Raw genomic sequence first — 13363 nt, 5'->3', positions numbered from 1 at the left:
CGAGGAACGCGAACGGCGGCTGGTGTAAAAAATATTTAACAATGAAAAATATTTATTCCAAGTAATATTTTTTTCACATATGATATATATATATATATATATATATATATATATATATAAATTCCACTGAACACAATCCTGAAAAGAAAAGGAAACTGGTTCGGACCCGTTCCGCAAAAAGAATGCCTACTGCACGACGTAGCCGAAGGTAAAATAGAAAAACTGAAATAAATGGGAAGAAGAAGAATGCAGATGATTGACAACTTACGCGAGAAGAGAAAATACAGGGAACTGAAAGCTGAAATACAGGTTCAGGAAGCATGAAAGCAGAATTTGGGAAAGGAAAGTTCATAAAAAATGTGTAAAAACGGAAGGGAAGAGGAATAGTGGTAATGGGAATGTTAGACGACAAAGGGTAAAGGAATCATTTATTTGTGATAGCTCCTACACCATGTACCTGCCTTCGGGCAGACTACTATTTATTATCATTATTAGTATTATTATTAATATTATATATTGAACCGGGATTAGAATTACTAACTATTTGTTCTATAAGCTGTTATGATTTGGTTGTTTTTATAAAGACAGTGTACGAGATCATTAAATTTATTTTAGAGGGTTGCCTGGAGAAGCTTTATTACTCTAAATATGTTTATATCTATATTTTCAATTACTGAAATTTTTAAAAATTTCATAACCCAAGCTTCAACAAATTTTATGCTATATAAGTAATAAAGAAGGTATAGGGCTGTGCACACAGGTCCAATTTAACTTTAAGCAATTATATTGTAAACACCAAAACAATTATATTATAACAAATATCACAGATCAAACTAACAACGATCTGACTATGTTCAGTAAAAATTCCAGCTAATTCATCATTCCAAAAATGTTTTTTTGCTGTTTAAAAAAACTGTATGACCTGCTTTATTTTATCCCACATGCGGGGTAAATTGGAACGGGTAGAGGGCGAACAAGTCCAATTTTTTATTTTTATTTTGAAGGTTTTTTTACAAAATAATAGCTACATTATTCTATCAATACAAAATATAAATTTTGTGATTGCATTTTTTACAAAGATAACAATGTAAATAATTTTGATCTGGTATTTCGTTCTGTTTCTATTCTATTTATTCAAATTATTTCTTGCAAAATTGCTTTTTTTAACTTAATTTACTTTTATATTTACATTTTTTTATTGTTTACACCTTTTCCAGGATAAACGTTTGACCTCTTTACCCCATCCAGATGTAAGCTTTTATAGAGGTTATTTGGAAACAACTGTTGAATCTAACTTAAAATCAACAATACATATTACATCTTAAAACAATTAAATAACGTGTACCTGAAAATTATGTTAAGGTCTCGACGTCCCGTAAACTAAACAACAGTGCTCACAACTGAAAAACCTAACAACGAAAAAAAAACTTTTGTTATGGATTTTCAAACATTGCCATTTAGCTCCCGATAACATCGTTGTATGATAGCTGGTTATATATCTTTTAGCCCTACTTTCAAATATAGTTGTTAAAAAATTCTTAACTTTACTCATTTTTGAGATATCGGTAGTTGACCTTTAAGCCCCGCTCTACCCTATAGATCACCAATTTAGAAATTAAGAAATTGGTCTAAATTTTATTATTTTATTAAATGGGATTAGATGGCAATGTTTTTTTTTGTGAATGTTAATACATAATCATTGATAAAGTTAATATTTTATTGCTAATGTCAACTCTTTGATAGACAATAAATTTTGCTATAAAAATATTATTTCTTAAAAATCGCGTTCATATTATAATCTTCCTGGAAAACAATCTCAGATGTATATTTTTAATCCAGTGTCCCCACTATCGAATAGAAATGAATCATTAGCGATTCTTGCGACTGCCGTCGGAGGTTAATTCTATTAATCATATGTATTTTCGTTAGAAAACGGCATTATTCAAATATCTATGAATCAATCCCAATTAATGACAACTGGCTGACTGACTGATTTTTTTCTTCAGGATTTAGCCGTGGCAGACGAGATGATTAGGTGTCGTGTGATGCAGGGATTTACAACTTTTTCAGGTGAACATTATGTATAAAGTATTTTTAGAAAAAGATTTTTCTGCGAGGTAAGTAAATTTTATATTAATCACTAGTATTAATCAAAAGTATTTGTGTTGTAAAATTCAAAAGTTATACATAAGTAAGATTTTTTAAATTGTTGGATTTTACTTCGAATTATGGATAATTTTCAATCTAGACACTATTGGCATTTTTAATTATAAAACTTCAACATATCGCTCAAAATAGAAATTTGTGATATTAAAGAAATGTGTTTGATATTAAATGCGTTAATATTTATTTTTCACTTAATGTGCTTGTTATTCATCATAATGGAAATTGACAAAAAGGGCTTCTTTATAGTGATTTGTTTTTTCATATAAGAGTGAAACTTTGCTTAAATTTTCCATTTGAAACTTCAAAATATTTCTCAGATTATAAGAAATAAAAAGTTTTGATATTCTTTATAATCGAGTTATAATCGGTAGATAATCGAGCACCCCAACTTTGTGTAAAAAAACATTTTATATCTAAACATGTTTTTAGTTGATGTCAATCTATTAAATTTGATGTCTTTTTTAATTTTTTTGAGGTTTTCATTACATTTAATTAAAAATATACGCTTTATAAATTTATACTTGAATGCCTATCTTCAGTTGAAGATAACAAAAAAAATTATTTGAACTTAATAAAATAAAGTTTAACATAACTATTATAAATGATTACTAATGACAAAATAGTAAAAGTTAAGATTTAGCAACATTTTGTTTAAAATTTGTTGGTAAGATTTTGAAATTATGACTTCAGTACTGTTTCAATATCCATTTTCCCAAACTTTGATGAATTTTTATAATTAAACCAATTCTCGTGGGCTTCAAATATTTTAGAATGTGATTTAATACCATGAACTCTATCATTAGTTCAAGTTTCATCAAAATCAAAAAAAATTGCTTAAAAAAACAACTATTTGTGAAGAAACGGTCCGTTATGGAAAATTAATCCGCACGACTTCCACCTGATATTTTTCGAAGGGTTATTATTATAACATTATATTATTGTAAATTATGTGGAATATATAAATTTTCGGAATTGTCAACTATTATGGAATCCTATAGAATTCAGCAAAATTATATATGCAGTATATATAATAGTACTAATCGTTTTGGAGGTAATATATCGTTGATAAAAATAGCTAGTGCTTCTATATAACTAATATAAAATCTGGATTGGTTTTGTGGCTTACTTATTGATATTTCATATTTCAGTATTGTTTTTTAAATGTTTGTGTGAAATAGAGCAGCATACTAAGCATATTTTATAATGAAAATTGTCTTAAATCTTATCTATTCTTTTATAAGAAATGAACACTTAAATTAAAAATCGGTTTGACATCATAATTGCTATTGCTTGAGTGGAGTGACTAGGGCGGATGCTGAGCACGCCATTATGGAGTGCAAAAAATGGGAAAGGAGTAGGCAAGAACTATAGAGGGAGATAGTATGGCAAAAAATCTCCCTCCAAACCAATTTTATAATATTATTGACAAAAAAAGATATATGGTGCGCTATATAATTATATACAATCAAGTAAAGTAAAATTGTAAAGATATCTTATAAAATATATATGACTAATGAAAAGTTAAATAATCTCTCCATATGCACACACACATACTTTTTCCAAATTTAATCTCATTCGATACAGAATGGCTTGAAACTTCGAGAAAACATAAAATTAGCAAATCGGATTTTTTTATGAAAACATAAACTTCTTCTTCGGGAAGTAAAAAATAATAAATAATCCAATTCCTTTGATTTGATGCAATACGCGTAAATCTTATTAAATTCTATCATTTTAATCAAGTGTATATTTCTCATTAGTAATTTTATATTATGAATATGTAATATTTAAAATGTTTGCCTACCTCTGTCGTAATGTAATTAAAATTTATAACGATGCCAGTCAATCAGAGCTTTTTATTATTGCGGCCGATTTTATTAACACAATGGCACGAAGGGTCTCTTTACGATGCGATAAATTCGAATCGAGATTGCTCCGAGGAATTATTAATCTTCTTAAATACTTTGCGATATTAATTAACAATTAACGCGTGAAATTCAACAGAATTTGTTGTTAATTCAATTATCATCGAAGGTGCTTCATGTGACATGAATATTAATTTGATGACATATTGTGATTTATATTTTTTAGTCGTCTTATTTTATTTTGGTTATGAGGCATTGGAAATGTTCTTGGAAGAAATTGTTAAAATAAATTAGTATAACGTTTCGAGACAATCTAGTAATTGCATTAAACATAATTATTAGATATTGCATTATAATAATTATATCAAAATATTAAATAAAAATATTGTGGATTTATTTTGGTTATGATGATTTTAAACTATTCTTGGAAAGAATTGTTAAAATAGATTAATATGTTTGGTTATTCCAAATTAGCTTAATAATTGTAGAAAGCAAGCTTAATAGACCATTTTTGATTTGGGTAAAAATAACTAATAGCAATATAGATTACACTAGAAAAAAATTGTGGATGCGTTTGCAATTAATATTCGAAATTAGCAGATGCTATGAAACCTTTCTTATATTTTCAAAATTTTGTTCATCTGAAAAATATTCTGAAAACGTCATTAACGAGTAAGTAGTAATCATGTTCAAAGAAGTAAAAATTTTATTTATTTGCTATTTGCTTGATTAATATTATAAGATTCTTTGTCATTTGATAAAAAGCACAAAAGAGTCGGGTTTCATTAATATTATAATAACCTATTTCTTTTACGAAAATGTGGTTTCGTATTAATTTTCACAAGTTTTATTAATATTATAATATTATTTGTATCTTGAAAATAGCACTAAATAGTCCTAAAAGATTGAAACTGTATTGTTTAAGGATGTACAATTATTTTTTAATTTTCACAGGTTTTATTAATATTATAGTAGTTCTAGTTCTTGGATGTTTTCTCGAAAGGTACACCGATTAAAAAAAGTAATTTAATTAAACTGAAATAATTATGTCTTGCTTTAATAGTTTTGCCTGATAATCAATCAAACCATTTCTTCCCAATTAACTCTGAAATGAAAAACTAAGTGTTTTAAAAAGTGTTTTGAAAATTCAAAAACCATTCGATGGGTTTCAATTCGGAAATAAGTAAAAATCAGCGTTATAATTTCCTCTTGTAAGTACAAAACTTAAATTTTTATCCACTTTTCCTCAAAAACAGTCCCAATCACAAATTTTAAGCGGATCTGATATCTGTATATCACTTGGGAATTATATTCATTAGATTTTGGTAAAGATCGGTCAAGATTTTTCTTATTAATTAATAATTAATAAACTTGATTTTCTATAATTTGTTATGATTGATATTGATATTTTGTGACGATTATTTTTTACTAATGGCAATTAAAAGGCATTCTATTTTTCATATCTTTTTATTAGAAGGAAACTTAATAGATGTCTTGTTTTAATTGTGATAATATTTTAACATTTTGGTAACAATCGGTCAATATTTTTCTTTTTAATCAATAATTAAAATTCTTAAACTTCTATAATCTGTTATGATGTTTTTTGTGAAAATTATTTTTTACTGATGGCAATTAGAAAAGGCAAATGTTGCCGCATTCTATTTTTGATAAATTTTTATTAGTAGGAAACCCATTAGTTGTATTATTCTAACTGTGATAATATTTTAGCATTTTTGCTTGGAAATATATTTGTGATCGAGTAAAAATACATATTATTACACAGGTTGGACGCAACTCGGATTTAAATTCGAAAGTTTTGCTGTAAAAATCTGTGTTTTGAAAATATTAATGTGCTCTTATACGGACAAGATCGTTTATAACCCATTAGTTGTCTTATTCTAACTGTTATAATATTTTAACACATTTGCTTGGAACATATTGGTGATTCAATAAAAATATATAGTAATACTCAGGACGCAACTCTGATTTGAATTCGGAACCGTGTGGTTGCAAGACCGAAGTCTTACTATTTGGGAAACTATAGGAGAGCTAGAAATTTCCATCCAATCTAAGTTTATCTGAATCTCTATATGACTTGGGAATTATATTAGATTTATAATTTAGGAAACTCTGAACAATGTGGTAGCAAGACCAAAGTCCTAAGAAACATTTGAAAAACTGAAGGGGAGCTAGGGGATTATTGTAACAGTTCTTCTAATTGATATATCTTGTATCACTACGAAATAAAGATGGATAGCTGCTTTAACTCTCCTCTACCAGTCAAAAGTGACGGACCTGCACAGTTCTGTTTATTGCGTCGGCTTGCGGGACAGTAGCTATGGCAATATTATACACATGCAGAACGATTTACATGTCCAATTTTATTTGTTTCATTCTCAAATCTTAAGAGCAGTCAGAATCTTACGTCCTATGAGCTGTTGGGCTGAAACTTCTTCTTACTTCGTATTTTTAGATGGTAACCCAATGGTTAACCATATTTGATGATTTTATTATTAGAATTTATCTAATAGGGCTGACTAAAAAAAGTATTTTAATATCGTTTAAGATCCTATTGAAAAATGCTTTTTAGTTTAAAGTCTGTTCCAAATAGATCCGATTGAAAAATGCTTGTTGGTTTAAAGCCTGTTCCAAAAAGTCTCTACTATGCCGGCAAAATTGCATGTTTTTTCAGATATTACGTACCGTTAAGATTTAATCCCAAGGTCGTTATTTCAATAATCAATTTATTGGTTCAAAATATATTCCATTTTCGCATAACTCGAATGTGTGCTCATCAATATTTGCGTGTAGCTGCAATTATATACGTTCGAAACTAATTGTTAAAATGACCGCAAGGAAGATTTTCAAGACAAGCCGATGTATATATTCTATGTTGTGACAAGCGTTTAAGCCAGTTATTATTATGGGTCGTTTTATTCCAGTACCCGCTCGATTTGCATACGATATTACTGTATAATATCTTGAATTATCCTTATGCACAATTATGCAATTAAATCATAAATTACGATCGGTCTATAATTAAAATATAATAATAAGTTTACTAGGCTGATTTTGCCTCAGTTTTCATATAATAGCCGTTGTAAGGAAGTAGAATTACTAACATTATGGACGATGTGACGCGCAAAAAATGATTTTGATATCGACGACTTTGAATTTGCAAAATGACGATAATTAATCATGTTTACTAGAATTATATGGATGGTTATTAAATTTATTATGAACATGATATATCTTTATTAAAATGTGATTTATAATAAAAATATGCAGTATTGGTAATTATGGTTAGAGGCAAATTATTCAATGCGACTAGACGTGTTTTTAAACTAGAGTTAGAATAAACGACAATTAATAAATTATATAATTTTAATAAACTCAAAAAATGCAAGCTTCTTTTTAAATTGGATGAATAAAATGTGTTTTCGTGAAAAGGGCTTAAGACTTAAGTCCTTAAGATATAACAATAATACAATTACAAATTGTTTCAATCTGTTTTATTAATTATATAAAAATCAAATTAATATGTTGTCATAAGGTCGGTGTTATTATAATTATTTTTTCAGATTTAATAATTTTTAAATAAATAATTTATCTTCATTTCATCCAAACAATAAAAACGGCAATAACTCGGATTACTTTTCATTTTCTACTTCTATATTTATATTTTTAAATAGAATTTTCTATATCTATTTTATATAGATTTTTGCTTTTTCTGAAAGTATTCAGGTAAAAGATTATTTTAAAATAATAAGTAAATTAATGTGTTGTTATAAGGACAAGATCGTTAACATTTTTATACATTTATTCTGATTTAATACTTTTTAAATAAATACTTTATCTTTATAATATCCGAAAGAAAAGAACTACCATGACTTAGATTACTTTTCAATTTCTGTTTCTAAAAATCTGTACTTGACTTCTTCTGTAAAAATTTGTATTTGGAATATATTCAGGAAAAAGTTTATTTTTTATTTTAGTTCATTTATTTTGTTCAAGCAGAAATAGTTTTGCATAGCGTTTTTCGCGGAAGATACTAATAATATGAAATTTCAATTATTACATATGCTGTTATGAAGTCGTTGTCATTTTTATACCGCCATTGTGATTTAATATTTTTTAATTTATATTTTACCGTGAATCCAAAAGAAAAGAACGACAATGATTCTGATAACTTTTCGTTTTCCATCTGTATTTTGCTTCTCTAAATGAATAATCTCATTATCAGATCAATTTCATTTTGTCTTAATGAGATAATAAACATTTTTTTATATTTTTATATCAATAATAATTAATATTTTCATTCTGATTCTATCATTTTTAGGTGAATTCATTGTTATAAATCCTAACAAAAGCATCAACATTGACAACATCAACATTGATTATTTTTCAATTTCTATTTCCAAAATTCTGTACTTCACTTATTAAATAATTTTTAATATTCTTAATTTAAATAAACAAATAAATTTAAAAATTTTGATGCACATATTTCAATAAATTATGAATTCTTAATTGGCTCACGTTAACTTGTCAATTGTAGAATTAATAAAAATTAAGACAAAAATAAGCATACATAACAAATGATACTATTTTAAAGAAATTGACTTTGTTTTTAATGCACTTTGAGGTCTCAAATTTATCAACAGATTTAAAAGTAAGATTAATTACCAAGGCTATTAAAAATAAATATCGTACATCACACTAAAATTTTTAGGCATAATGCTAATTAATTTTCCTATAACTAAATAATTTATAAAAGATTTTATTATCTTACCTTAAGTAATATCGCTAACTGAAATCTGCTAAGAACGGATCAAATGGATCAGATAAATCACCTCCGACCAGGTCAAAATGTCCAGAGGGTGGTGACAACGAATGATCGCCTAAGGAATGGTCGAAGTGATCAGTCGAAAGCGTATCAGAAAATTCCGAAGTTGGCCTAAGTGATTCTCCGTCGGATTCTAACAGTAATTCTAAATCGTCAAAATCTTGCATAACCAAGCCAGAAAGAAGTGCATCTTGAGATGAGGCATCAGACAGATCAAAATCTCTCAAAGCATCTGTATTGCAAGATGAACCAGGACTTTGAGCAGAACTCGCTGAGGACATAGCTTGTTCTTCCTCCTGGATTTGATTTTGTTGTAAAGCTCCACTTAACGCTGCGATGTACTGCATGGCAAGTCGTAAAGTCGTGATTTTTGTTAATTTTTCGTTGGCGTTAGACGAATTCTGGGCTCTTCTAGCTGCTGCGGTAAGCGGCACACAACTTCGCAAAGCTTCAAACGCTAAATTTATTTCACGCATTCTGGTTCGTTCGCGGGCGTTTGCTGTTTTCCGTCGATACTTGCTGAGCGGTGCCGCTTTTTGCTTGCTCTTACCGCTGCCACCACGATTGGACTTGTTCGTTAAACAACTAGTAATAGAATTGACTTGTTCCGACCCTCTGGGCCTCAAAGAATACTTATCACCTTTTTTGGATTTACTTAAATTCATATTCGGGTGAATCAAAAGTTCATGATTGCTATCATTATTATTAGCGTCCTGGTGCTGGCCGAGCGTCTGCTGCGGCTGTCGTGCACAGAAATCTCGCAGAACTAACGAAGTCATATTCGATTAAAATATTGTCTCTTGACCATCACGATCCGAACCCGCGGACAAGGAAAGGCGAGAACTAATTAAGACGCTGGACATTTAAAACATTTAAGAAAAATAAAAACTTCGTGGTACCAAAAAACCGGATCTTTCCTTTTTTCAAGACGTCGTTTATTAACACATTAAGCGATTGTTTATAGTCGTCGCATCGCGTGGATTTAAATTGTAACACATTTAAAGAAAACACACTGCATGGTCGTTAAATTTGTAATAGCTTTATAAATAAGAAGTAATAAAAAAAATGGTTGGATGTCGCGTTTCTTGAATGTTGGTCCAAAATTGTAAGGCACATAATAAAACAGTTATGAGATATTTTTGAACGGCACTTTTTGTCAACTTTTGATTATAAACACTTTTAGTCCAATTGTTTGTCCAACTGATAAATCCATTTATCAAAATCACTTTTTTGCAAATTTTCACAAACAATATTAATGTTAATTTTTTACCTTCGGATTCGTCGTTCGTTCGATTTAACAAAAAAAATTTAAATAAAATTTCGTAAATAAAATAAACCGTTTCGGCGATCGTTTAACTTCAGTACGTCGCCGATGCAGTCAGGAGACTGAATGATCTCTCTGGGACAATTCCGGCCGTTCTTAAACCCACGCAACGTAGGAATATGAACGCGTGCTGCGACTCACACCACACGTAGAGATGTTAAATGCACGAACACAAGAAAGGCCCGACACGCGCACCTATGCATCATTGGTCAATAATATTCATCGGGAGATTATTTAAAACAAAGACGAAATTCAGAGATTGATCGAGAAGAGAAGGGACAGGTTCAGAGAAATGTTTTTTAGGTGATCGAGAAGGGACGAAATGAGAGTTTAGCTTTGTATACAGGCGCTTTGGGATATGAACGATTTAAAATAAATCTATATATTTTAACAAATCAATGTTGTAATTATGCATGCACACCGAAAGGATAAAAATTTTCGAACAGATAATTATTATTACTTGGCGGGAATAGTTCATCAGTAGCGTACCCGGTCCTTTGCTCGATTCTTGGCAGTTACATGTAAAACATGAATAATTTAATAAAAATTAAATTACTGATTAGAAATTGGATAGATATAGAAGTAAGATGGAATTCAAAAATAGTTAATTCGAATTTAAAAATAATTAGAATTGTAGAATTGCATTAAATAAAATTAGAAGTAAATAGAAAGCAAGAGTAGATATAGAATTGGAGAAGATCAGAATTAAGTTGAGTTGAATTTGAATAAAAAATTAGAAGTAAGAAAAAAAAAACAAAATTAGAATTCGAGAAGATCAAATTTAGAAGAATGAAGAAATCAGATGCGAAGAGCGAACATAAGATAGAATAGCATATAAATAAAAAAGATAGTATAGAATATATGAGAAGGCCCGGTTAATGCGATTAAAATTTAAGATTTTTCCACTGCTATGCGGTAACCTTGTATTTATGTATATATATTTGGGTGATTCTCAATATGGATATTTCCGAATTTCCTTGCTCCAAGGGACTCAAATGCTTCCAAATTGATAAAAAAACTAGCTGTAAGTGGAATTCTGTCTTAAGGCAATTAAGGCATCGTGCCTTAAAGCAAATTGCTGGAACTTACCGTACCAAAAATTATTATTTTTTTAAAAACGATTACCATTTTTGAAAAAATTTTACTTCGAAAAAATAAGATTTTTGAGAAACTCTAAATTGGACAAAATATTACTTCTTTTTGAAAAAAAAAATTTGACCGCCAAATGCCATTTTTTTTTTACTTTTTTCGTTAGATCTCCGAAACCGCTAGACCTGCCCTCATGAAAATTTGTTCATTTCTTCATCTTGTCAATACAAGTAAAAATGTTTTTTGAATTATTAAAATCGCACGCTCCGTTCTCTTAAAAACTGAATTACCGTTTTCGGCACTTTTTGCCCCGTATCTTCGGAACGGCTAGACCTGCCTTCGCCAAAAACCAATCAACATGTCTCCTTATCAATACGAATCGAATGTTTTTTAAATTATTCAAATCGGTTGATCCGTGTTCCCGAAATCGTCGACGAAAATTAGTATACATACACACACACACATACATCTATTATTTCTAAGGTATGCCAAAATATTCAAAAACCTTTGAAACGTCTAAAAATGCAAACATTTTCATTTTCGATTTTTTTTTAAAGATAATACTAAGAGCTAAAACTTTCCAAGATTTTTTTTTTATTAATTTGGAAACATATGAGTCCCCCAAAGATGCTATTTGCCTGGGAGCAAAGAAATTGGAAAATATCCATATTAAGAACCATCCTAAATTGTATATGTATATATATATATAGCTATCGGGTACAGCTATATATATATATATATATATATACATATACGCGTTACTGTGTTATACCTATAAATAAAAATCTAAAGATAAATGCAATTGTGTTCTGGTTATTATGATGAAAAACAGCGCACGCATTCTTTGTTGACTGATATTAGATGCATCTTCGAGTGAAATACCCCATTCAGCATCGCAATATAAGCTAATAAGCATTTGAGTATTTTTTTACTCTCAGTAATTATACTGTAAAAACAAAACAACATACATCACAGCACATAACACATCAAGCAACCAACTATTGAAATATGTTCAAAAAATTTCCCAGAGATTGCCTAAAGTTAGAAATATTTTATTGCTATTTTTTTTCTAAAAAAAAATTTCTGACTCTTTTTACCCTATAGGGTGCAAACATTTAGTGTTATATGTTTTTTTATATACGCATTATAAAAAAATAAAATCTGATTGATAAAATAAAGAACAGTCTAGGTTTGCCAACGCTTACCACTTGGTTTCAATCAGAATATGCATACACCTGTCCGGGGTTATACCTAACATTTTGGATTTTTAGCGATTATTATAACTTACTCAGCGGAAAGTTAAAAATTGACTTAATTTTTTTCAATTCTTGTACAAGAATTTGAAAATGCATGTGAATAAAAAATAGCAAAACAGAAATTATACGACAGAGTTTTTTTTTTTCATAAAATGACTGCTAATTCAATAATTTGTGAATTTATTATCAGAGTTATTTTTTGCTCAATATATTGAATCACTGGCTATTTCTCGATCAAAACAATTTTGTATCTACTTTATTTAGTATATATTCAATAAATCATCGAATCCAACAGTAAACCTTCGGATTGGTTTTAAGAAATAAATGAGAAAAAAATCATCGAAGCAAATGCATATTTTTGATTAATTATTATTTATCCATAACTATAATTGTATAATTTGCTCATTTGAGATGTAATGAATCCATGTAAAATATTATCCATGAAATGGCAATCATTTCCCAATGCATATGAACCGTAATTTATATTTGTCCAAATGTCTTCAAATTTACGCATGTATATAAATTTTTAAAGTAAATAATGTTTAACTAACTTCATGCAAATTTTTTATACATCTTTATTTGACTCATATTGTCTCTAATAGTTCTACCTGAAATAAAAATAGAAATAATAGACAATCAAATTGTCTTTAAAATAAAGATCGATGCTATTTGTAGACCTTTGTAATTGAATTGATACTTAAAAGTTGTGCATCATTTTATAAAATAACTAGCTGTTTTCCGAAGCATACACAATGTGCGGAAAGGGTTGGTTGGTTGTTAAAATTAATAGAGTAATTTTTTTAGTGGCCATTTTTATCAA

At 28.8% G+C, this 13363-nt stretch overlaps 1 protein-coding gene across 1 annotated transcript; it reads right to left on the bottom strand.

Moving 5' to 3' along the window:
- Nucleotides 1-9087: 9087 nt before the first annotated feature.
- Nucleotides 9088-9893, bottom strand: LOC113388178 (helix-loop-helix protein delilah-like). Its single transcript, XM_026625580.1, has 2 exons — nucleotides 9154-9893; nucleotides 9088-9106 (listed from the first exon to the last, which is right to left on the bottom strand). Exons 1-2 carry the CDS (start codon nucleotides 9651-9653, stop codon nucleotides 9088-9090), a joined length of 519 nt encoding a protein of 172 aa, XP_026481365.1. The 5' UTR covers nucleotides 9654-9893.
- Nucleotides 9894-13363: the final 3470 nt, after the last annotated feature.

This window comes from Ctenocephalides felis, unplaced genomic scaffold, assembly GCF_003426905.1.
Source record: "Ctenocephalides felis isolate EL2017-DRISC unplaced genomic scaffold, ASM342690v1 CF-g0.4_SCAFFOLD_03572, whole genome shotgun sequence".
NCBI classification, from domain to species: domain Eukaryota; kingdom Metazoa; phylum Arthropoda; class Insecta; order Siphonaptera; family Pulicidae; genus Ctenocephalides; species Ctenocephalides felis.
Note: the sequence above shows the minus strand (reverse complement) of the source record. Positions and strands in the feature narration are given on the sequence as shown.